General features: G+C 39.0%; 1 protein-coding gene across 2 annotated transcripts in view; it reads right to left on the bottom strand.

Annotated features, from left to right (window-relative positions):
- Window positions 1-4379: 4379 nt before the first annotated feature.
- opcml (opioid binding protein/cell adhesion molecule-like) overlaps window positions 4380-19051 on the bottom strand; it is a 252612-nt gene continuing 237940 nt past the window's right edge. The window contains exons 5-8 of one of the 2 annotated variants that reach the window (XM_016673588.1): window positions 11596-11733; window positions 8349-8469; window positions 7485-7636; window positions 4380-6406 (exon numbers count right to left, since the gene is read on the bottom strand). In XM_016673588.1, coding sequence (XP_016529074.1) covers window positions 6306-6406; window positions 7485-7636; window positions 8349-8469; window positions 11596-11733 — 512 coding nt within the window. In that variant the 3' untranslated portion in view covers window positions 4380-6305. The remainder of the gene's footprint in view (window positions 6407-7484; window positions 7637-8348; window positions 8470-11595; window positions 11734-19051) is intronic. The other variant, XM_007556485.2, reaches the window with a different exon arrangement.

Here is a 19051-nt window from a genome sequence, read left to right as displayed (position 1 = left end):
AAATAAGCAGGTTGTGGTAGAACAAATATGGCTATTTTGTTTTCATAGCAGCAGATGTCTAGTCTTGCTGGAAGGTGTTCACTGTTTTCGTCAGAGAGAGTCTCTCTGACGGCTGGACAGTTGTGTCCAGGATGTGTGGGAACTGCGGAGACGCCAGCTGCATTTTTTTTTTTTCTGACCCTCAGACCTGTGCAAGTCCTGATTGAAGGAAAAGTCAGCTTTTTGTTTTTGTTGCAGTCTGGACCTGTCCTGCTATGTGGATGAGTCAAACCACACAGTGCTTTGACTGACTGAGTGTATTGGACAGTCAGCAGGTCCTGCCACACAATGTAATGGACATGCAAAAGTCTGTGTCACAGAACATTTTAATATAAAAGATTAAAGAATTTTTAAACGTAAACTGTCAGGCCTCTGAAAAGAATGTCCATTTCCTGACAGTGGATGTTTGTTTTGCATGAATTACTGCGTTGTTGCAACATGTCATGTGGTCCTGATTTTAAGTCAACGTAGTAATAGTTCACTTTTTGATCAATAAATGTATAAATATTGAGCTTTACTTGACAAAAAATATTGTTTGTGTGATGCTTGATTTTTTGAGCTGAAATTGTGCAATTGTTTCTTTCAAAATTAGTTAAAAATAAAAAATCAAGTGTTCTGAAAAAATGTTGAAAGTTAGTTTAGAAAATAATTGCTGTCGAAACCTGCTATTGTTTGTCTGGTCAAACTTACTAATTAACTTATAAAGTTGGATTTTTATCTTTATAACATTTTTCTCCAGCCGCCTCCACTCCTCACCTCAGAGGAAAACAAAAAACAAAAACAAAAAAAAACAAACAGATTTTTGTTTTTAACAAAGTTTAAATAGACAAAAATGTCTACTTGTCCCGTTGTTGGTTCTCTATCGTCTTCTTTTGGTTGGGATTTTTCTTGTAGCTTTCTAAAAGCTCTTATTTAGACCCACGGCAGGATGTCCTTGACCTTGGCCTCGGCTGTGGAGCGGCATCACATTTTCCAGCAACAGTAAGTCTTCTGGGATTTGAGCGGACTTTCAGAGACGGCTTCTTCCCAAAACGGCTGTTAGCGGACAGTTTGTGTCCTGCAGCCGGACAAAAGGGAAAACATGCAACAAAGAACCTATGTAGCTTAAGTGTAAACAGCTGAGCTACCGTATGTGTTTCCGATAATCACAGAACAAAAGCGGAACATTCTGGACACGGAATCGGTGGTCTAAGTTTTCGTTGCGACCTTCCATGTTACCACGGCAGCCATCGCATCTGAAAAACACTGCAGTGTGAGGAGTGTGTGTTATCCTGCTCAGTGTTGTGGGGTCAGGAGTCTGTCCTCGACCCTCCATTCTCACACACTCAAACACACAATTTAGAAGTAATGAGAGGGGAACTCATGTCCTCCTGTTAAATGAGAAATAACTGCCTCATCATCCTCTGAAAACACTAAGTGGGTTTCGTCTCTTACCTCACGGCTCACTTTTTGGTTTTTCTCCAGATGTTTTCGATAACGTACGGTATCCATCACCAGTAAATAGTTGTGCTCCACTGATGCACTTCCACACTACAGAATGAATATGGAAGGAAATTGCTGCACACACTCCACCTTACATGTCAATAACTCTGACTCCTGAATCGACACGGCTTGATTTTCTCTGCTGCTCCTCATTTCCACTCCGGTGTGGACCTGCGTAGATCCGAGAGGTGGGCTTCGAGGAGATCCTGTCCCATCATCACCCAAACGGATATATTCTCCCTGGGATAGTTTCTTCTTTCCTTTCTTCACTCTTCTCATTTCCTGAGTCTCTTTCATTTTGTCAACTCGTTAAATAAGTTCCTTTTTGATACCGCTGCCAGCAATTGATCAATAACATTTGTTTTACACACTTGGTTAAGATCATAGCAATTTAAGTACATCTATTTCACTATTATTATTTGCATAATTTTTCACTGAATTACAGAGAAACATTTTTTTTATTTTTTTATTTTTATAAAAATCGTTAAAGACAAAGCAGGGGATGAAGGATTATTTCTTGATTATTACAAGAGAAGTTCCACTGATCAAACTAAAAAATTAAAAAGGTTGTGATTAGATCTGTGCAGTTTGGACATTTAACTTTTCATCGTACAATGAGAGCACCGGCCAATGAATGACCCCAACACTACGATGTCTGCACTTTCAGACTTTCCGGCAAGGCGCATTTAGCTCTTATTTCGATTGAATTACGTCTCGATGAGGACTTCAGACACAAGCGCTACTTAATGCTTCCAAAGAGAGAAAATAATGTTTTGTCTTTGGATCTTCAGATAATCCGTCTCATCTGCAGACGCCCCAGTGGTTGTTTAACCTTGCAGGCGCGAGCGGCCATCACCGGACGTTACGGACATCTGGGAGAGACGTTTCAGAACCAATAGAAAACGGAGGCAGAGCAGACAGGGGGTGGCCATGGCAACCAGATATAATAGAGCCATTAGCTGTATCACATTGACATATGTTTCCCTTACTCAGTTTGCTTGTTTTGCAACATGGTAATGTGACAACTGGCTTCTGGACACATGGTAAAAAGTCAAGCTCAGTGTGTGAAAATGATCTTTGATGTCGGTAACTTAGGGAAAAAATCTCAAAGGTCAAAGTAACATGGTATCACTTCTGGCTTGTTATGCTTGATTTTTTAAGCTGAAATTGTGCAATCCTTTCCTTCGAAATCAGTTAAAAAAAAACAATCAAGCGTTCTGAAAAAAATGTTGCAAGATTGCTTAGAAAATAATTGCCGTTGAAACCTGCTATTGTTTTGTGTGGTCAAATCTACTAATAACTTATAAAGTTGGAATTTTGTCTTTAAAACATTTTTCTCCAGCTGCCCCCCACTCCTCACCTCAGAGGAAAAAAAAAAGCAACTAAACAAAAAAAGTTTAAAACTTAAAACAAAAGACTGAAAGACGAAAATGTCTATTTGTCCTGCCGTTAGTTCTCTATCGTCTTCTTTTGGTTGGGATTTTTCTTGAAGCTTTCTGAAACCTCTCCATGTCCGTCGTCCCCGTTGAAAGGGACGGATGGAGGAAGAAGGGAAAGGGAAAAAAAAAGGAAGGATCAAAGTTTCCATTTAATGTGTTCTGCAAAGTAATGTTTGAAACTTTAGAGAGTTTTAAAATCATTTTTGAGCCTGAAGAAAACAACCAATGTCATTGTAAGTTTGCTATTTTCTTCTCATTATTAAAATTACGAAAGTAAAAAAAAAAATGGAGCCATATATGCATAGATACATATATGTGATCTACATATATGATAGATATAAACGCCACACCTTAGGAAAAAAACACAACTTAAGTTCTAGAGTGTTTTTTTTTTTTTTTTAATCGGGATTTAAAATAAAGTGATTCAAGATTATTGACATCAATATTTGTCATGTTGCTCTATCTGGAATGGAAAGTATGACACAGACCCTTTAACCTTGGTTTGCAGAGGTCATAGCTGCAAAAAAACAAAACAAAACAAAAACAAAAATAAAAAAAAACATAACATAGATATCACATCCTGTGAAATACACTGACTGGCCAAAAAAAGAGCGTCCGTTTGGAGAAGAGCAGGGATTATTGTTTCAGCCAGCAGCAACTTGTGTGAAGCAGCAAGTAGCCGCAGCCAGAGACCGGGACCAACTGGACTGAATCTGAGTATAAAGAGTGGTTCAGGTACATTTACAAACAGATTGAATATAATAATGTGCTTCACAGACGTTGGTCTATCTTACTGTCTCATTGATCTCGGTCACTTTAAAAAAAAAAAAAAAGATAACAATCTGGAAAAAGAAATGAAGCATTATTTTTTTTTTTTTTTTTTTTTTTTTTTTTGGCCAGACACTGTAGTCGGTAACTGACTGGTTCACTATCATCTTCACAAGCACATAGGTGAGCAAAGTACAAAACACTCCCATATACATCACTCTCGTCCAGGTTCTTTTGTCTTCAACACGATTCTTAACTCGTAGGTTTTTGCACGAGAGCGGAGCGAGCGACAGAGGGACGTCACGTCGGCGACCGCTCGCACTTCTCAGTCAGCGGGGAGCTTAAGTCAGACGGTTGACTGAGAATCGTCCCCTGAACGTCGGTCCGCCGGCCTCCGGTCCTGGAGGAACAGCTTCCACTACTGTTGATGTCGGGCACATCAGGTCGAAAGTACACATTCACAACACAGGAATGTCGCTTCATAGCAGCTACAGGGAACATTCATACATTTGCGAGACGTTTTTGCTCTGATATCGTTTTTTAAAAAAAAATATGAAACCAAAGAAATTCTTTAGCAAGTCTGGCAAAGAAATGACTGGATGACAGAACAGACATTTCAAGTCTTCATTTCTCTCTCTCTCTCTCTCTCTCTCTCTCTCTCTCTCTGTCACAGGTTTACATGACTGCAGCATGACAGCAGATATGTAATGTAGAATAAATAATAAATACAGGAAAAGAAAAGTAAGAAACAAAAAGAAGCCGGGACGTCCCGATCGTAGTCCTGAATAATGACTCAGAGGATCCTGATGAAACTCTGATGAAGCTTCTATGCCAGCACCTGATGCAGTGACATGATTTACAGCCAATCTGGAAAAAAAAAGAGAAAAATATACTTCTCCTCTTACAATGTTTTTAACTGCCCATAATTTAGTTCTCAGCCACTCCATCTCTTTAGACGTTGTGATCTTGCTGGGTTCGGTTCTGCTTTTGCTTTAAGTCTTTCAGATGGTCTCGTATTTCTCAACCCCACCGAAGTTTATGGTGAGACAATTTGCTTCAAACTGCTTAATGTCAAACGTGTCCAGCGTTGTGGTAGACAAAAATTTAAAACCATAAATGTACTGCAGTGTATAAATGTGACTCAGCCTCACTGGAGTCCTGATCAGAAACATCCCATGTTTTCAATAATGCTGATATGAACTGAGAGGAATGGTTGCTTTAATTGCACATTTAAGTTTTAATTCCATTTTCCAGCAACAATAAATAAAATGTTAAAAAAAAAGCACAAACTATAAAAATAAATAGAATAATGATTTAGTACAATTAACCTGCCATGCGTTTTCCCTTAAACGTTCAAAAAGATGGCTGTAAGCTCTAAACATAAAGTCTGGTTTGCATAGAGGTCTAATGCTCAAAACAGAAGCATGAGGACCACTGTGGCTGCCTAAGAGATGGATTAAATAACCTAATAACACGATTTATACTGGCCACTACATTAAAACGAGGAGTCTGGACGACAGAGGGGGAAAAACACGGTTTGGGAACAATAGGTACAAATGACTAAAAATAACTGAAACGCTTATTAAGAAGGCAAAAAAGTAAGAAGTGGTTAATTAAAGCTGACACAGTTCACAACGCTGTCACACAGCGCAGACCGGACCGTCGTCCCTCCTAACGCTTTTGTTTTGAGGTAAAAAAAAAAAAAAAATCACACCAATGAGTCGCGTGAATCCAAATTCAGACTGTGGGTATGAACATGCCTTGAAGCTGCTATGACATCTGTGACGATGAGGTGTTTCAAAAAAAGAAAAAGAAAAAGAAAATGCCATCTCAGAAACGAATGCCTTTCATAGAGTGCAGGAGTTAACTGTTCACTTTGTACATTTTCTACACACACTATGATCAAGGTAAAAATGAGGATGCACTATGCTATAGGACTTTGCCTGAGAAATAATGGTGAATTCTTTAATGTTCTCGACCGATCGCCTCGGAGGACCAGCGTTTTTTGTTTTTGTTTTTTTTTCTGTTTTGCATACAACTGTAAAAATACAGTGAAATTCAACAATCACATTGCATTATTCCCTCTTTTTTTTTTTGTCATTGACTTAAAAAAGCTTACTGCTACTGTACAGATATTGAACAGATGTCACACAATAATAGTATTAATCTGAATTTACACTTCAATATTGGGCAATAAACAGTCAACTATCAACAGTAACACACATTTTTTTCTTCTTTTTTTTTCTTTTTCTCCCTATTTCACATACAAAAAAAGGTTTCGGGGGGAGAGGGGGTGACACACACAAGCTCTGTAGTTTTACCATCATCAAATTAGTGCATGTTTAAAACTTTTCCCTTCTCTCCACAGTCGCCTGTCACTCTTGGTGAACCGACAGAGAACAGACTCCGATGCAAAGCCGGAAAGGAAATACGAAAGAAAGCAAAGAGCGTGAGCCAGTGGCGTTCTTGGTTTCCTGTTCTTCTCATAGGACTAAATCGTCTGTTCTTGTTGCTTCAGTGCTGCGAGAAGCTCGAAGTGAGAGGGCAAGGGGGGCGGGGGGGAGGTCACATCTTTCATCAGAACTTGAGCAGGTGGGATAAGGTCACAGTCAGCAGGAGGCAGGCGGAGCAGCGGCGGAGGACGGGCGTCCCGTTCACGTCGTGCATCGCGCCCGGACCTGCGGAAGAAACGGGACGTTATTCCATGTCCGCCTGCACGTTTATTTGATATTATTATTTTGAGTGTGTTTGCTTTTTTGAACAACACAAAGTGACTCCTGCACTGCTTTTTTACATTCTTTACCTTTGCTTTATGCTGGAAGTTTTTGGGTTTTTTTTAATGCATGATGAACTAGTATATTATAAATTGGGAAAAAAAGAAAACTAAAACAATGTAGGACTAGGTTTCAAAAATATATATTCTAAAAATTCACAAAGGTTGTTTTTTAAACATTCCTAACATGCAGTGGATTATGATAGCTCTCAGATTTGACTCCACATTGAGTTGATCTGATTTACGGATGATTTGTTAACTCTAGACTCCGCGTACGGACGGTGGCGTTTTGCAAACCCGAATGAGATTTGAGGATTTCTCAAAAATGCATGGAAGAATAAAAGCAACACTCCAGGTGATTCTTTTTATTTATTTATTTATTTATTTATTTTTTTTTATGAAGGAATCACAAATCAAAATCTCTGATTTTACTGTTTGACTAAAACTTTATTTTCCCTCCTTCTGCCTCTGAAACTGCAGGGTTTGTTATGTAACAACATGCAGAAATCACTCGGTGCTTCGTGTCCATTTCACCCTTTAAAAGGGAGATTAAATAAACATATTTAAAATAAAATGTTTAAATAAACATGCTTGTTTCGTACTAGTAGGTAGCAATGGCGTGTTGGGTTTTGCGGAAGGTTTCATGAAAATAAGGAGCTCTGCAGGCTGCGTACAGGTGTCAGCTGGGAATTTTTCACAAATCTAAATATACCCCTTTTTTAATATGAACATGTAGACATTTTTCAGACTTTGTTTGGCTTAAGAGAATAAAATATATTCAATTATTTTTATTTCATTTTTTTTATTTGGCCCAGTCTTCAGCCTCCCTATCCTCTTTGAGACCTAAAATTGCCCTTTTCCTTCCAGCAATGTTGGAATACGATGCGGTAAAGAAGACAAACATGCAGCGAATTACATAAAGAACCAAGACCTTCTACAACAATGTGAATTTTTAGGACTTTTTAAAGCATTTCTATACTCACCATAAAGAATTATGCTGGCGTTAGTGATTCCCATGGTGTTCATGGCGACACAGGTGTAGTTTCCATAGTCTTCTTCTGACACGTTGAAGAAGATGAGCAGCGACTGTTTTCCTTGGGTCTCTATCTTCAGACCGTTTATTCCATTGAGGAGCCTGCAAAATAAAGACAATCTATCAAACTGCACAACGGTTAGAGTTCAGACAATAATCTATGCTTTGCAGTTCACCCTCGGCCTGTTGGCTCAGATGGTTCATCACATTGGTAACACATAAAATCAGCTTAAAATAGAAACAGATTTGAAGAAATACACAATTCTTATTCTGTATCAATCATTTCTACAGTTGTTTGCAATATTTCTATATGTCATTTTCATGACAACAGAGGTCTACTTTCAGTTTTAGAAGTCAACAGTTTACGTGCCATATAAATTAATGGAATTTATCAAAATGCTGTAATTTTGCACCTATTAGCCGAACAGCATTAATTCTGACAGAACCAAACGCGCTAAAACATCAAATGTTCTGATACAACCAAGGATAGTTTACCAGGTTAAATGGCTTTCAGAAATGAATTTTCTAATCTCTGACAAGTTCGTCATTTTGAATGAAACATGTACATAGCAAAAACCAATAACAGCTGCTTTTTTGTTTCTTTTTTTTTTCACAAAAGATGATAAATTAGCAAATCTTTTTTCATATAATATGAGTAAACATTTTATTAATTCACAGATCCAAATGTCATGCAATGCAAAATGACCGTATCCTGTGTAAAAACCAATGGCGATGCGGGGGGGGGGGAACGACTAAGTGTTGTTCTTTTCAAAGCCGTTCTCACAGACGCAGGAAGCACAGAAGGTAAACTCGCCTGCGGTCTTCTTTGTACCACTCAAAATCTGCCCTGGGAACGGCAGAGGCTTCGCACTGCAGAACCCCTCTCTGTCCCACCGGAGTGCCTGTACTCCTCGCCTTCGAAATGAAGGGAGGGTCTAAAAATGAAGAAAAAACAAATATCAAAACCAAACCACGGCGACAGAGTAAGGAGTGAACACATTTAAAAAATAATAATATATATTAGTTCTACACCCCTCCTGTTTCAGTTTTCCACATTGTAACATGAATAAATGTGAAAGTCTTACTATAAACTCAACTCTGACTGGTTGGTGGTGACTTAGACTTATTTTATTGTCATTGCACAAAGAAACGGAAGTGAAATTGTTCATGTTTTACATAGTTTGTGTTTTTTTTCCCCATGGCAACTAAAGGAAATTAATGGTACTAATGAATTATCGCATTTTATTCATTCAGCACTTTAATGCAGAGTTGAGAATGAACCTTAGGCAATAAGTGATAACGTAGGAAGAGGACAAATAGAATCAGGAAGTCTGTAGAGACAGGAAACAATAAGATGAGCAGCAGCATCTCTGAAGATGACGTTTTAGATTTAAGCCAAAACGAAAAACACACATACGTCACACTGAAGGGTAGATTTTCTATTAACCTGCAGTTGAAGTTCCTTATATGAAACCAATGCAGCTTCGTCTGGACTCCACACAAAAAGACTCCAGCTTAGAGAGAACCGCTGATCTTTATTTTCTACTGCTCCACTTTTCAGACACCTTATCTAACCGAAACCGAGACGAACCTTTCAATAACACACAAAGTACGCGTAATTTTATAACTCAGAACAAAGTCCCACTTGTTGGAAATGGACGAATGCTTCCCTCATGAATAAAGACTTTCATTTAATGAAGCCATGTATAATTTATCATTCCAATTAATGATAAAAATTCAAAAAAAAAGGAAATGGTGGTTGGTTTTTATGTTATTTACTTTAGAATCAGACACAAGAAAGAAAGAAAAAAAAATCTTTCTTTCCAGACTTTCAGCCTTGAGCTCAGATCAAAACTAATAATAACAAAAGAAAAACGTTCTCAAACATAGAGTTTAACTTTAATTATTAATTGGTTAGGTTTATATGATGTGGACGTTCTTTGTTCGTATTGTTAGCATTAGCTTTTTAAAGCAGCCGCGATCCATCTCACTCCATCAACGCATTAATTATCCATCACCAGTGGAAAGTTACACGAAGCAGAATCCTCTCCAAGTCCAACGTCTGACGGATTTATTTTCCTCTTTAGACAACACTCCAAGATTCCCACCTGCTGATGCGAATGGGATAATTCTGCATGTGTCAAACAGGTGTCACAGTTCCACCTTGGAGAAATGTTTTTTTTTTTTTTTTTTCCCACCAAAACATCTGATTTTGTGGAAACATCCCTGGGTAATCTTCTCAGAAATGATGAAATGAAAAATAAAAAGATGACTTTTTTTTTATCAGAGAATTTCAGCAAGGTCACCTCAAACCAGAAAACTATTCCATCCTGCCTGATTGAATATTCACTGTTTTAATTATGTCTGAATTGTCTTCGTCGCCATGCCAACTAATGTTAGGCGGCAACATAAAGGATATGTAGCTTGCTTCACAATAAGGAACAATTTTTAAATTTGAATTCTGTTTTAACTTCAGGCATTTTTACGGTCACAGTTTGACTTTTCTCATTGAATAAATTGCTTTAAAAACAAAAAAAAAAACATAAACTCACCTAGAAAATAGCCAAGGATGTTGCTCATGATGAGTTGAATAAGACATTTGTGTCATTTGCTAATTAAAAAAAAATAGTGCAATTATTGCAAAAGTATTTCATAAAACAAATATACAACAGTAAAACTGGATAAGGGTGCTGACTATGAAGTGATGATTTTTTTTTTCATTGAATATTTGATTCTAGAAAAACTAATTTTTAATGTTTTATGTAAAGCATGTAGGATAACATGGATAATCGGATGTGCAAGCTGTACTTGGATGCACCATCAGACTGTTTAGACGCTTCAAATCGTCACAAAACAAAGAAGGAAATGCGTCTCGAGGCGGGGAATTTGACAGAATTAATGTGTGGTCTCAGCAAATCCATGTTTTCACATGGAAACACTTCAGTCAACAATCAATTTAATGTTAAAATTAAACTTTTTCCAGTGATCTGTTTGCCCGATTTCTGCCTTCTCCTGAGCCTAAAACGTAACGTTGTTAAAACGAAGCCTTTTTTTTTAAAATGTATTTATTTAATTCAGAATATAAATAAACACTTTTCTGTTTTTAGATTTTGATTGTCAGTGGATCTGAAAGACCAAATAATACTTTGAGTTTAAAGCTATCAAAAGCTTCTGTTTTCCTTTATAATTGAAGAACATACCATGTTCTGTTAACGGTCCATTCTATTGAATTTCATATGACACTGAATTGAAGCATTTTTCACAAGAGTTTTTTTTATTTATTTATTTTTTTAAACACATAAAGACGCTTAGTGATGTTGCAGATAACCTTACCTTGATATTCAAAACAACTCGCCACTGCCCTTGAAACAGGCTTTGCAGAAACCTGTTCCCAGTTTGTGTTGGTGAATGTACATGTTGGTTCCCCGTTGTTAAGCCTTGCACTTGAAACTGCCTCTGCATGTATTGATGTGTGGATGTTCCCGGACCAGGTTACCAAGTGGAGGTTATATAATAAACCACCTCTTAAGTCGCTTTAGTTAAATGTATTCAGCCACACAAAAAGTCGAGCAGGTCGACGCACATCGACGGTGCCATAAATCACTGTAATTTTTCCCCTGAAGTAGTTTACACAAATATCTGGTCTATCCAAAGCACCAGTACTTTTAGAAACATGTGTGATATCACAGCATTAAGCCGACTGAATAAAACATAAACGCAAATATCGCTACATTCTGGCTACTGCTGCACTGACTCTGGAGTTCTTCTTCTGCTGTTGCACTGAATCGCAACTTGCGGAAGAAAAACTGAAATTGAAAATTGAAATGTATTTCTTTTAAATCAGAACTGTAGATGCATAATTAAACTCTCTTTATATTAAACAAATAATATTAAGAAGTAGATAATTATTTGCGTAAGGGTGGACTTCCTGTTTTGCTCCTCTTTTTGCAGGGAAACGATGTGCAGCCAAAGCAGCTCCAAACATCCCGAACCCCGAAAGTCGTCTGAAAAGTCAAGAGCCATTTCCGTCCTGACCATGAAGGCGGCAGCCCGGTGCTTACAGTTGACTGTGACTTGGACTCTCCTGATGTCAGAGCTGGAGATGTCGTTTGAGGCGATGCACTCGTATGTTCCTGACTGCTCTTTGGTGATCGAGATCAGCTCCAAATGTTCCCCCTCCGTCACAAATTTATGGCCACCTGCACAGAGCAGAGGAAAACGAGAAACGTGGGGATTTAGTCTTATGGCAAAACTCACTGGTTTCAATGGAGAACGCGTTACCTTAAACAAAGTGTTACATATTATTTACATTGGCAATATTTGATATTATATTAGTGAAATATGTAAAGACTAACAGAAAAAAACAAAAAACAACTGAAGGCAACCATGTTTTCTGAGGTTTCTCTTCGGTCCAGACAGTTTGGTTCACATATCGTCATGGCGACACCTGTTTTATTTTTCCAGTGTTGTTGAATTAAATCAAATGTATGTTTCTGATCTTTTGCTGTTTAATACATTAAAAGGAATTTGTTTTTTGCTTGGCCAGACCCTTCTGTAGACACATAGACTTATTTCACTGACACGACAAAGAGTTTGGCAACAAAATGTCACCGGCTACTGGAGAGCAAAGAGAAAAATACTGAAAAGATGTAAGTGTGCCTTTAAATAGGTATGTATATATATGTATACAGGTATGTATATATGTATACTTTTGATCTTTGGTGCTGCTGCACTTGCATCACACAGTGACAAATTTGGTCAAGATTGTGAGAGTGAGGAAGCTGCAGAGTTTGATGTTTCCCTACATGTCAGACGTCCTCAGGGCCCGACCTGCTAAAGGTCTGGGTGTATAAAAACAGACACAAACTTGATATCAAGCGCAAACCTGATCTACAAACAACACACATGCAAACGGGATTGAGTAGCAAAACGAGGAGAATCACAGGTGCAATAAATTTAGCAATGCGTAGGTTTAGAGCCAGATGCTGTTGTCTTTTTGCAACTATATCTAATACTTTTGAAAAGTAGGTGTAAAACTGGTATTGTATGTATTCGGTCACTGTGGCGTAGATACATTGACTTCATTGCTTGTCTAATATTTGGATCATTTAAAGGATGCAAAATAAAATAAACAAATAAATTAAAAAAAACAGATTTTGAGCTGCAAGATTACTGAATAATTCATCACTTTATGGCAGCACACTGCTGCGTCTTGATGCTCTGCAGGAGCGCGTCTATTTTCCCCGGAAAAGGTGATGCAGATTATATTTATCAGCATGTTACACAAAAGATCTTGGCTGGTGGTGTGGCACATGCCAGATCACATATTGAGTAAAATGGGTGGGTGTCAAAACGCCCACATCCCCCATCGGACGCCCATATAGGCTTTTTAAAAAAATAAATAAAACCAAGCTAGCAGGAATGGAGCCAAAGGAGGCCTCTGCGTGCGACAGCTCGTCAGTTTTGTTCTATTTTGAAGCGAGGATTTACCCTTGGCTGAAGTTCAGTGATCTGTTCTGACTCAGTGGACATCACTGCAGCCCGTCTTGTGTTACTAGAAAGAAAAAGGATAATAATGTCTGTCCCATACCAACAGTGTTGGTCCCAACATCACCTTAAATTCCCTGGCTGGTTTTCTGTACAAACTACATTAATGAATATTGCATTACCTTGAGGCTGGTTGTCAGGGGAGACATTGACATGTAATCTGCAGCTTCCTGTCCGCACTACACTGAAAAACTGTTTCAGTGTTTTTTTTTTAAAGTTACACAGACAGCATTTGATCATCTCTAAGTTTAAATCTAAAATAGTTAGAAGTATCATGATGAGCAAGTCTTCGGCTACTGACCCAAATCTCTCTCTTTTTGTGCCTCTTTTCCCCCAGAAAATCTAATTTGTGGTGCAAATTTGGATGCGTATCCGACCGTGTTTGATTTTACTCTAAACAGTCATGTCGCACTTCCACCGACTTTTGCGTCGCTGACGTGAATCGTGCATCATATTCCTTCACCAGAGCAACCCGGACACTGTAAATGAAAAAGATGAAAACAATGGCTGAAATTTAAGAAATTCATGAAATTACAAAAGAAGTCTGTCAGTGAAGCGCATCACTATCACACCACTAGTGGTCTGACTGCACAACCACACAGACGTTGCAGTAAATGCAACAAAAGGCCATCGTAATTTGCTCTCTTCTCCTTTGCTCGCTTCGCGATGTTACGATCTCGTGATAATACTGTCGGCTCGGTATCTTCACCATCAATCCGAAGACAATGGATTGGTTTGTCTGTGGATCCCTTTGTAGTATATTATTCTTGTAGAGGCCTCTGTGTTAACCGTTCACACATAAGCCGTCACGTTTGTTTAGTTCTATGAATGGTTGCACACACAAAAAATTGGATTTTAGCCAAAGATAATAAAATAAAATAATGAAACTGAGCATTGCAGATTCATTATTGTATTGTTCAAACCTTGTTTTGCTTCTTGAGCAGAATGTATTGCCGTATACCCTGTAAAAATGTTATTTGGCGTTGCGATGGTGGCTAAAAATGGCCGGTGGCAGCAAAAACCTGGGCTGGCTACAGGTCTAATTTATTTCACTTTACCTTACATTAGTCTTGTCTATCTTACCAGCAGAGCTTTTCAGCACTTAGTCAGAATAAAGCTGTTGACGCAAAACAAGGCAGAGCAAATAGAAATGAAATCCAGTTCTCAGCAGCTGCTATGAAAGTTTTTTTTAAAACTCTGGTTATCTTAAGATTTAAAAACATCTCCTTCATATCTCCCGTCTCTCTAGGAATTAGTTTGAATCTTGGATGAGAGCTGCTTTATGAACCGTTCTGTAGAGTTTTATTATGACATAAATGCTGATTAAAAAAAAAAAAAAGAAAGTATTTTTTTTCTGTGCTAGGCGAGAAAATAGATTGGGGTTTTAATCCAAATCAACTGAAACGTCAATCAAGCAATATTTCAATATCGCCGCATTTTGTGCAGACGTTACTGCAGATGGCTGGGGCTTCACTGCGAAGGCTGTGGGCAAGGGGATAAGCAGCTTGTTGCACAGGACCTGGGGATCTGCTGGCAGTTAATTGAACATTTTCATCACGGATAACTAGATTAGGTAGAAGGAATGCTGCTGAGTTAGTAGACTTATCTTGTAGCGGCCAAAGGATCGAGAGAACTGCGCCGACAATAATGTAATTTACTCACTAAATTTGTGGGAGATTTGATTATTTATGTCTGAACTCAAACACTGTGGTTTTCCTTCAAAATTTAAGGCTGTAAAACTGTTTAAATATCAGCGTCAATTTAGAAAATGAAGCTTTTTTTTTTTTCTTCATTTGGAAAACAAGTGCGACCCATTTCCGTCTTCGCGCCGAAAGCTGAGTGAGTGCTCAGGGCCTGTTGCTGCTGGGTTTTGTCCCAGTGAGTACGTTTTGTCTCGGCTCTCATCTGATTCCCATTAAGCCCGCCGCAGATCATTCATTTTGGAGGCGAGGGGACGCGCGTGCGCTCTTGTATGGAAGAATAATCAAGTCACATCTCGGTATTCAAATAGCAATCTGAAGGGAGCGCAGGTGAAAACAGCTCGGACAATACTCTGTTTACTCCAGCCGAGAAACCCGACGACTGCAAAACGTCGAAGCGTTCCGAAGCTGCGGAGATAACGACCTCGGGATAAATATTAGGATATAAATGTCAATCTGACTTACCATGCAGAATGCAATTAAAGAGTGAGTCATGAAAATCACATAGTACTTGTAGTGAAGAAATGCAACAAAAAAAAAACAAACAACAAAACAATCATCATCATTATCGACTGCCTCGTGGAATGGTCTGTGGCACTTCTTGCCAAGTCTTTTGTGCAACATTAGGGTCCATACGGCGTGACTCGATGACTAATAAGAGACATGTTGAAGTGCCAGGCGGTGGCCGCAACAAAAAAACACTTCGTACAAAACCTCAGCGGTGTGAACCATTAGCCTGAGCAAATCTGGCGCTCAGACTCTGAACAACATGAAGGCTTCAGCTGAGAAATTAGTCTGGACCAATTAACGGTTTTACAGTAGAAACGAACAGAAGACCAGACGGGGGCAAAAAGGTTAGAAAATTACTTACATGGCACATAACAGGACATAGTATTTGCTAACCTTTGAAGATGGTTCTTATACAAACCCCAAAACAGATATATATATTTGTTTTATGTGGCCTGTAAATGGTTTATTGGGAAACATTCAGATAAATCTAGATGAAAGACGTTGCAGGGAGGGTTCTGATGCTCTCTTGATGGTTCTTCTAACGAGTTTATTTCAGCCAAGTCTCAGCGTTACCTTTTACTCTCTACGCTGTAGAAAGTACTCCTGGGTTATTGCTTTTCTTTTGTTTCTTCATTTCACCTGCTTTGTTATTGTTGATGCAATTACTGTTGTTGACTGAACTGTGTCACTTCAGATTTTTTATTTTTTTTTCACCTTCGTTTCACAGAAGGTTAAGCAGTGTCACGTTTAAACACAGGCAGAAATGGAGACGCTGCTGCCATCATATCTCTGTGGGTTCTCCTTTCCTCGAATTGGAAGTATATATATTTTATTTATTTCTCAGCTTTTCTCTCAGCTGTTCCCCCTGAGTCTGACTCTGCTTGAGGTTTCGTCTTGTTAGAGGTTGTTGTTCCTCTGCAGTGATGCTGCATGCTCGCTCAGGTTAAGAGATTCCTGCAGTGCCAGCAACTAAAGGTTGTATTTCTTTATACGTTGGCATTTTATGATCAATTCAATCTGAGTTGTTGGATCAACTTAATACTGAAGTAGTCTGTAAATAACCGGACCTGAATTTGGCTGAATTTACTGGACCGTACTTGAATTAGCTGGGGTACAGTGTACTTAGTACCTACATGGATCATATATAACTGGTTGTAAATAATGTCTTCTTGTCTAATAACACACTCCTAAAGAAGTTAAATATTTTTATAGGACGCTGGATATTCAACATGATTTGATGCCAGCTTTGCATTTGCATCGCTTCTTCTTCTTAATAATAATTAATAATCAGTCAGTCCTGTGGAAAATAATTACAGCAGCAGGATCTATTTATTCTAGATTCAGTTTTTATTTCTTTATCTATTATACATTGTGCCCCCCAAACCCCCCCCCCCACACACACACACACAATTTCCCTAAATGTGATTTTATTCAGAAGAATCCACAGAAAGGAGCGATCACGACTGCTGGCTATGTGAACTTACTGATCCGCGGTGCATTCAAGTGAACATAAAATCAAGTACTGCGGATTCTCCCTGACAAAAAGAAAGAGAAATGCTCTAATAATCCTCTGGTGTTTGGTAAGAATTCATTCACACAGAACATGAAGTTTAATCTGTACGAGTTAAAGAAAAAAGAAAAAAAAAAAACGTTAGGAAAATTGCTGCTGCTCCGTAATGAATTCAGTTAATCTCACCATGCAATTTTCCCTGTCAACATGAAGCACACTCCCCCCCCTCACAATGTGTTGCAGAACGATCAATATGAAGTGCCGTTCCTTTCTAATTAGCTACTCTTGATTGCAGAGAAAGTTTAGAGGATATACAGCGGCGAGGATGTAGCGGGGTTTTTTTTTTTTTTTTCCGGGTGTGTGTTTGACAAGAAGCCGCGTACTCCAGCTGTAGAACAACGCCACTCGAGACCTGATATGAAGCCGTGTATCTGCTCTGACAGCAGCCAGCAGTTATTTTAAGAGCTTCATGCTTCCTCGCCATCGCAGAGCCCCGTGGTCATTCTCTAAGCTGAATTCTGTGCTCAGCAGACGGTACTTGAAACAGGTCATGGTCCATTTGATTGCTAGACACTCGAGCTACCCCACAGAGCACCGGCGTCTCCCTGAGGACTGGTTTCCTGCTGACACCATTCACTGGCCTTTTCTCTTCACCTTCACCTTGCTGTCACATTCCACCAATACCTCTTTGCCCCAGGCAACAGTCTGGGCATTGGAGGGCACATTTAAGTTTAGTTCCATCTCCCATCCTGTTTTCTTTTTTTTTTTTCTGACTTTGACCTTCTTAGGCCACCATCCCCTTCCTTTCACTCATTCACTCTGGAGCAGAATAGTGCCATAATGGAGGACGCTGTAGTCGTGTCCTTTTAGTGTTATGCTGTTTGGCAGGGAGCAGGGAAACCCTCTTCTAATCTCCTTTCGCTGCACTTGCGGTTCATTTTGGATGCGTTTCCATCAGATAGGAAAGTAATGCTGAATTTGTGCGTTTCTTGCATCCCGGTGGCTGATTTTCAAGTTGTGGAAGAAAAAGTAAAGTATATATATAAAAAGCTTACATCACACAGACTCCAAATGGGTGGTTTAAATAAGTGGGGTTCTCTGAAGTAGCTGTAAATAGTCACTATCTTACCAGCAGTAGACAGGAAGTACAGAGAACTTGAGAGCTAATGGCTAATCAGGTCTCAAATAAAGATTTCAGTTGTATACTTCAATAGCTCCTGGTTTAATCCCAAGGTATTTTAGTCAAACTTTATACTGTAATCCTGAGGTTTTGTTCCCCAACATAAGGCTCTGAGCGTTACTGAAACGTGAGGAAATGTGCTGAGGCGGCCGATTGTATCAGTCTGACCAAATCAAGTCAGACTCCTAACCAAACGCAACTGAGAGACGATTAACATTTGTGAATATGACAGAGAAAATATCCTGTCTGTCCCCCCGGGGAGATGCAGCACCAGCTCTATGATTCAGAACATAAAAAGTAAAATGGCTCTGTGAGGCACGTGGAAACTCTAGAAACAAAGAACGAGATAGTATAGTAGTTTTTTTATTTTTTATTATTTGCTTGTTTTGTTTTCCTCACATGACTTTACATTCCTGCAGTCTTCAGCTGTAAGACACATTCGTTCATCTGAATCTGAATCCCTTCCTTTGGAGATTTGCAGTCATTGCTTTGGGTGCATTACTCATTCAGTCCGTCCGGTCGCCGTCTGCGGCGCTGATCCCTGCGGGGCTGGGGGCTGTAAGGTGGGTTTTTATCTCTGGAGGTCATTGGGTGATGGGTGGGGTTCACCTTGAACAGGTTGCTGCTCCATCATTCTATTCATGGTGGAACTGTCATCCCACATTTCCTCAGCTTCTCCGTGAGTGATCCTTGGCTTCCCCGATTAATGTACGACTCCGCTGTCAGCAAATCCTGCTGGTGGGGGGGGGACTGATCATGACCCATTTATAGAGAAATTATGCTTCAAATTATGGCCACCAAAATTATTCACTGGAGCATCGAGACGTTTGGAAATGAAATCCAGGCAATAATAGCTGGCGGTCTTATGCCGCCCGAATGTTTTCTAAATACTGACAGATTTTCAGGTTCACTTGAATAGCTGCCAAGATTTAGAGGGAAATTTATTTTAATGGACTTTAATAGGAATGTATTTACTTAGAAAAATATAGATCGGTATTTTGCCATCCTCATTACATCTTTCCACCAATATTATTTTTATGTTTATATTTTTAACATTTCGTTTAACAAAA

This window comes from Poecilia formosa, unplaced genomic scaffold, assembly GCF_000485575.1.
Source record: "Poecilia formosa unplaced genomic scaffold, Poecilia_formosa-5.1.2 Scaffold79, whole genome shotgun sequence".
NCBI classification, from domain to species: Eukaryota; Metazoa; Chordata; class Actinopteri; order Cyprinodontiformes; family Poeciliidae; genus Poecilia; species Poecilia formosa.
The sequence above is the reverse complement of the archived record's forward strand: the minus strand, read 5'-3'. Positions and strand labels throughout refer to the sequence as shown.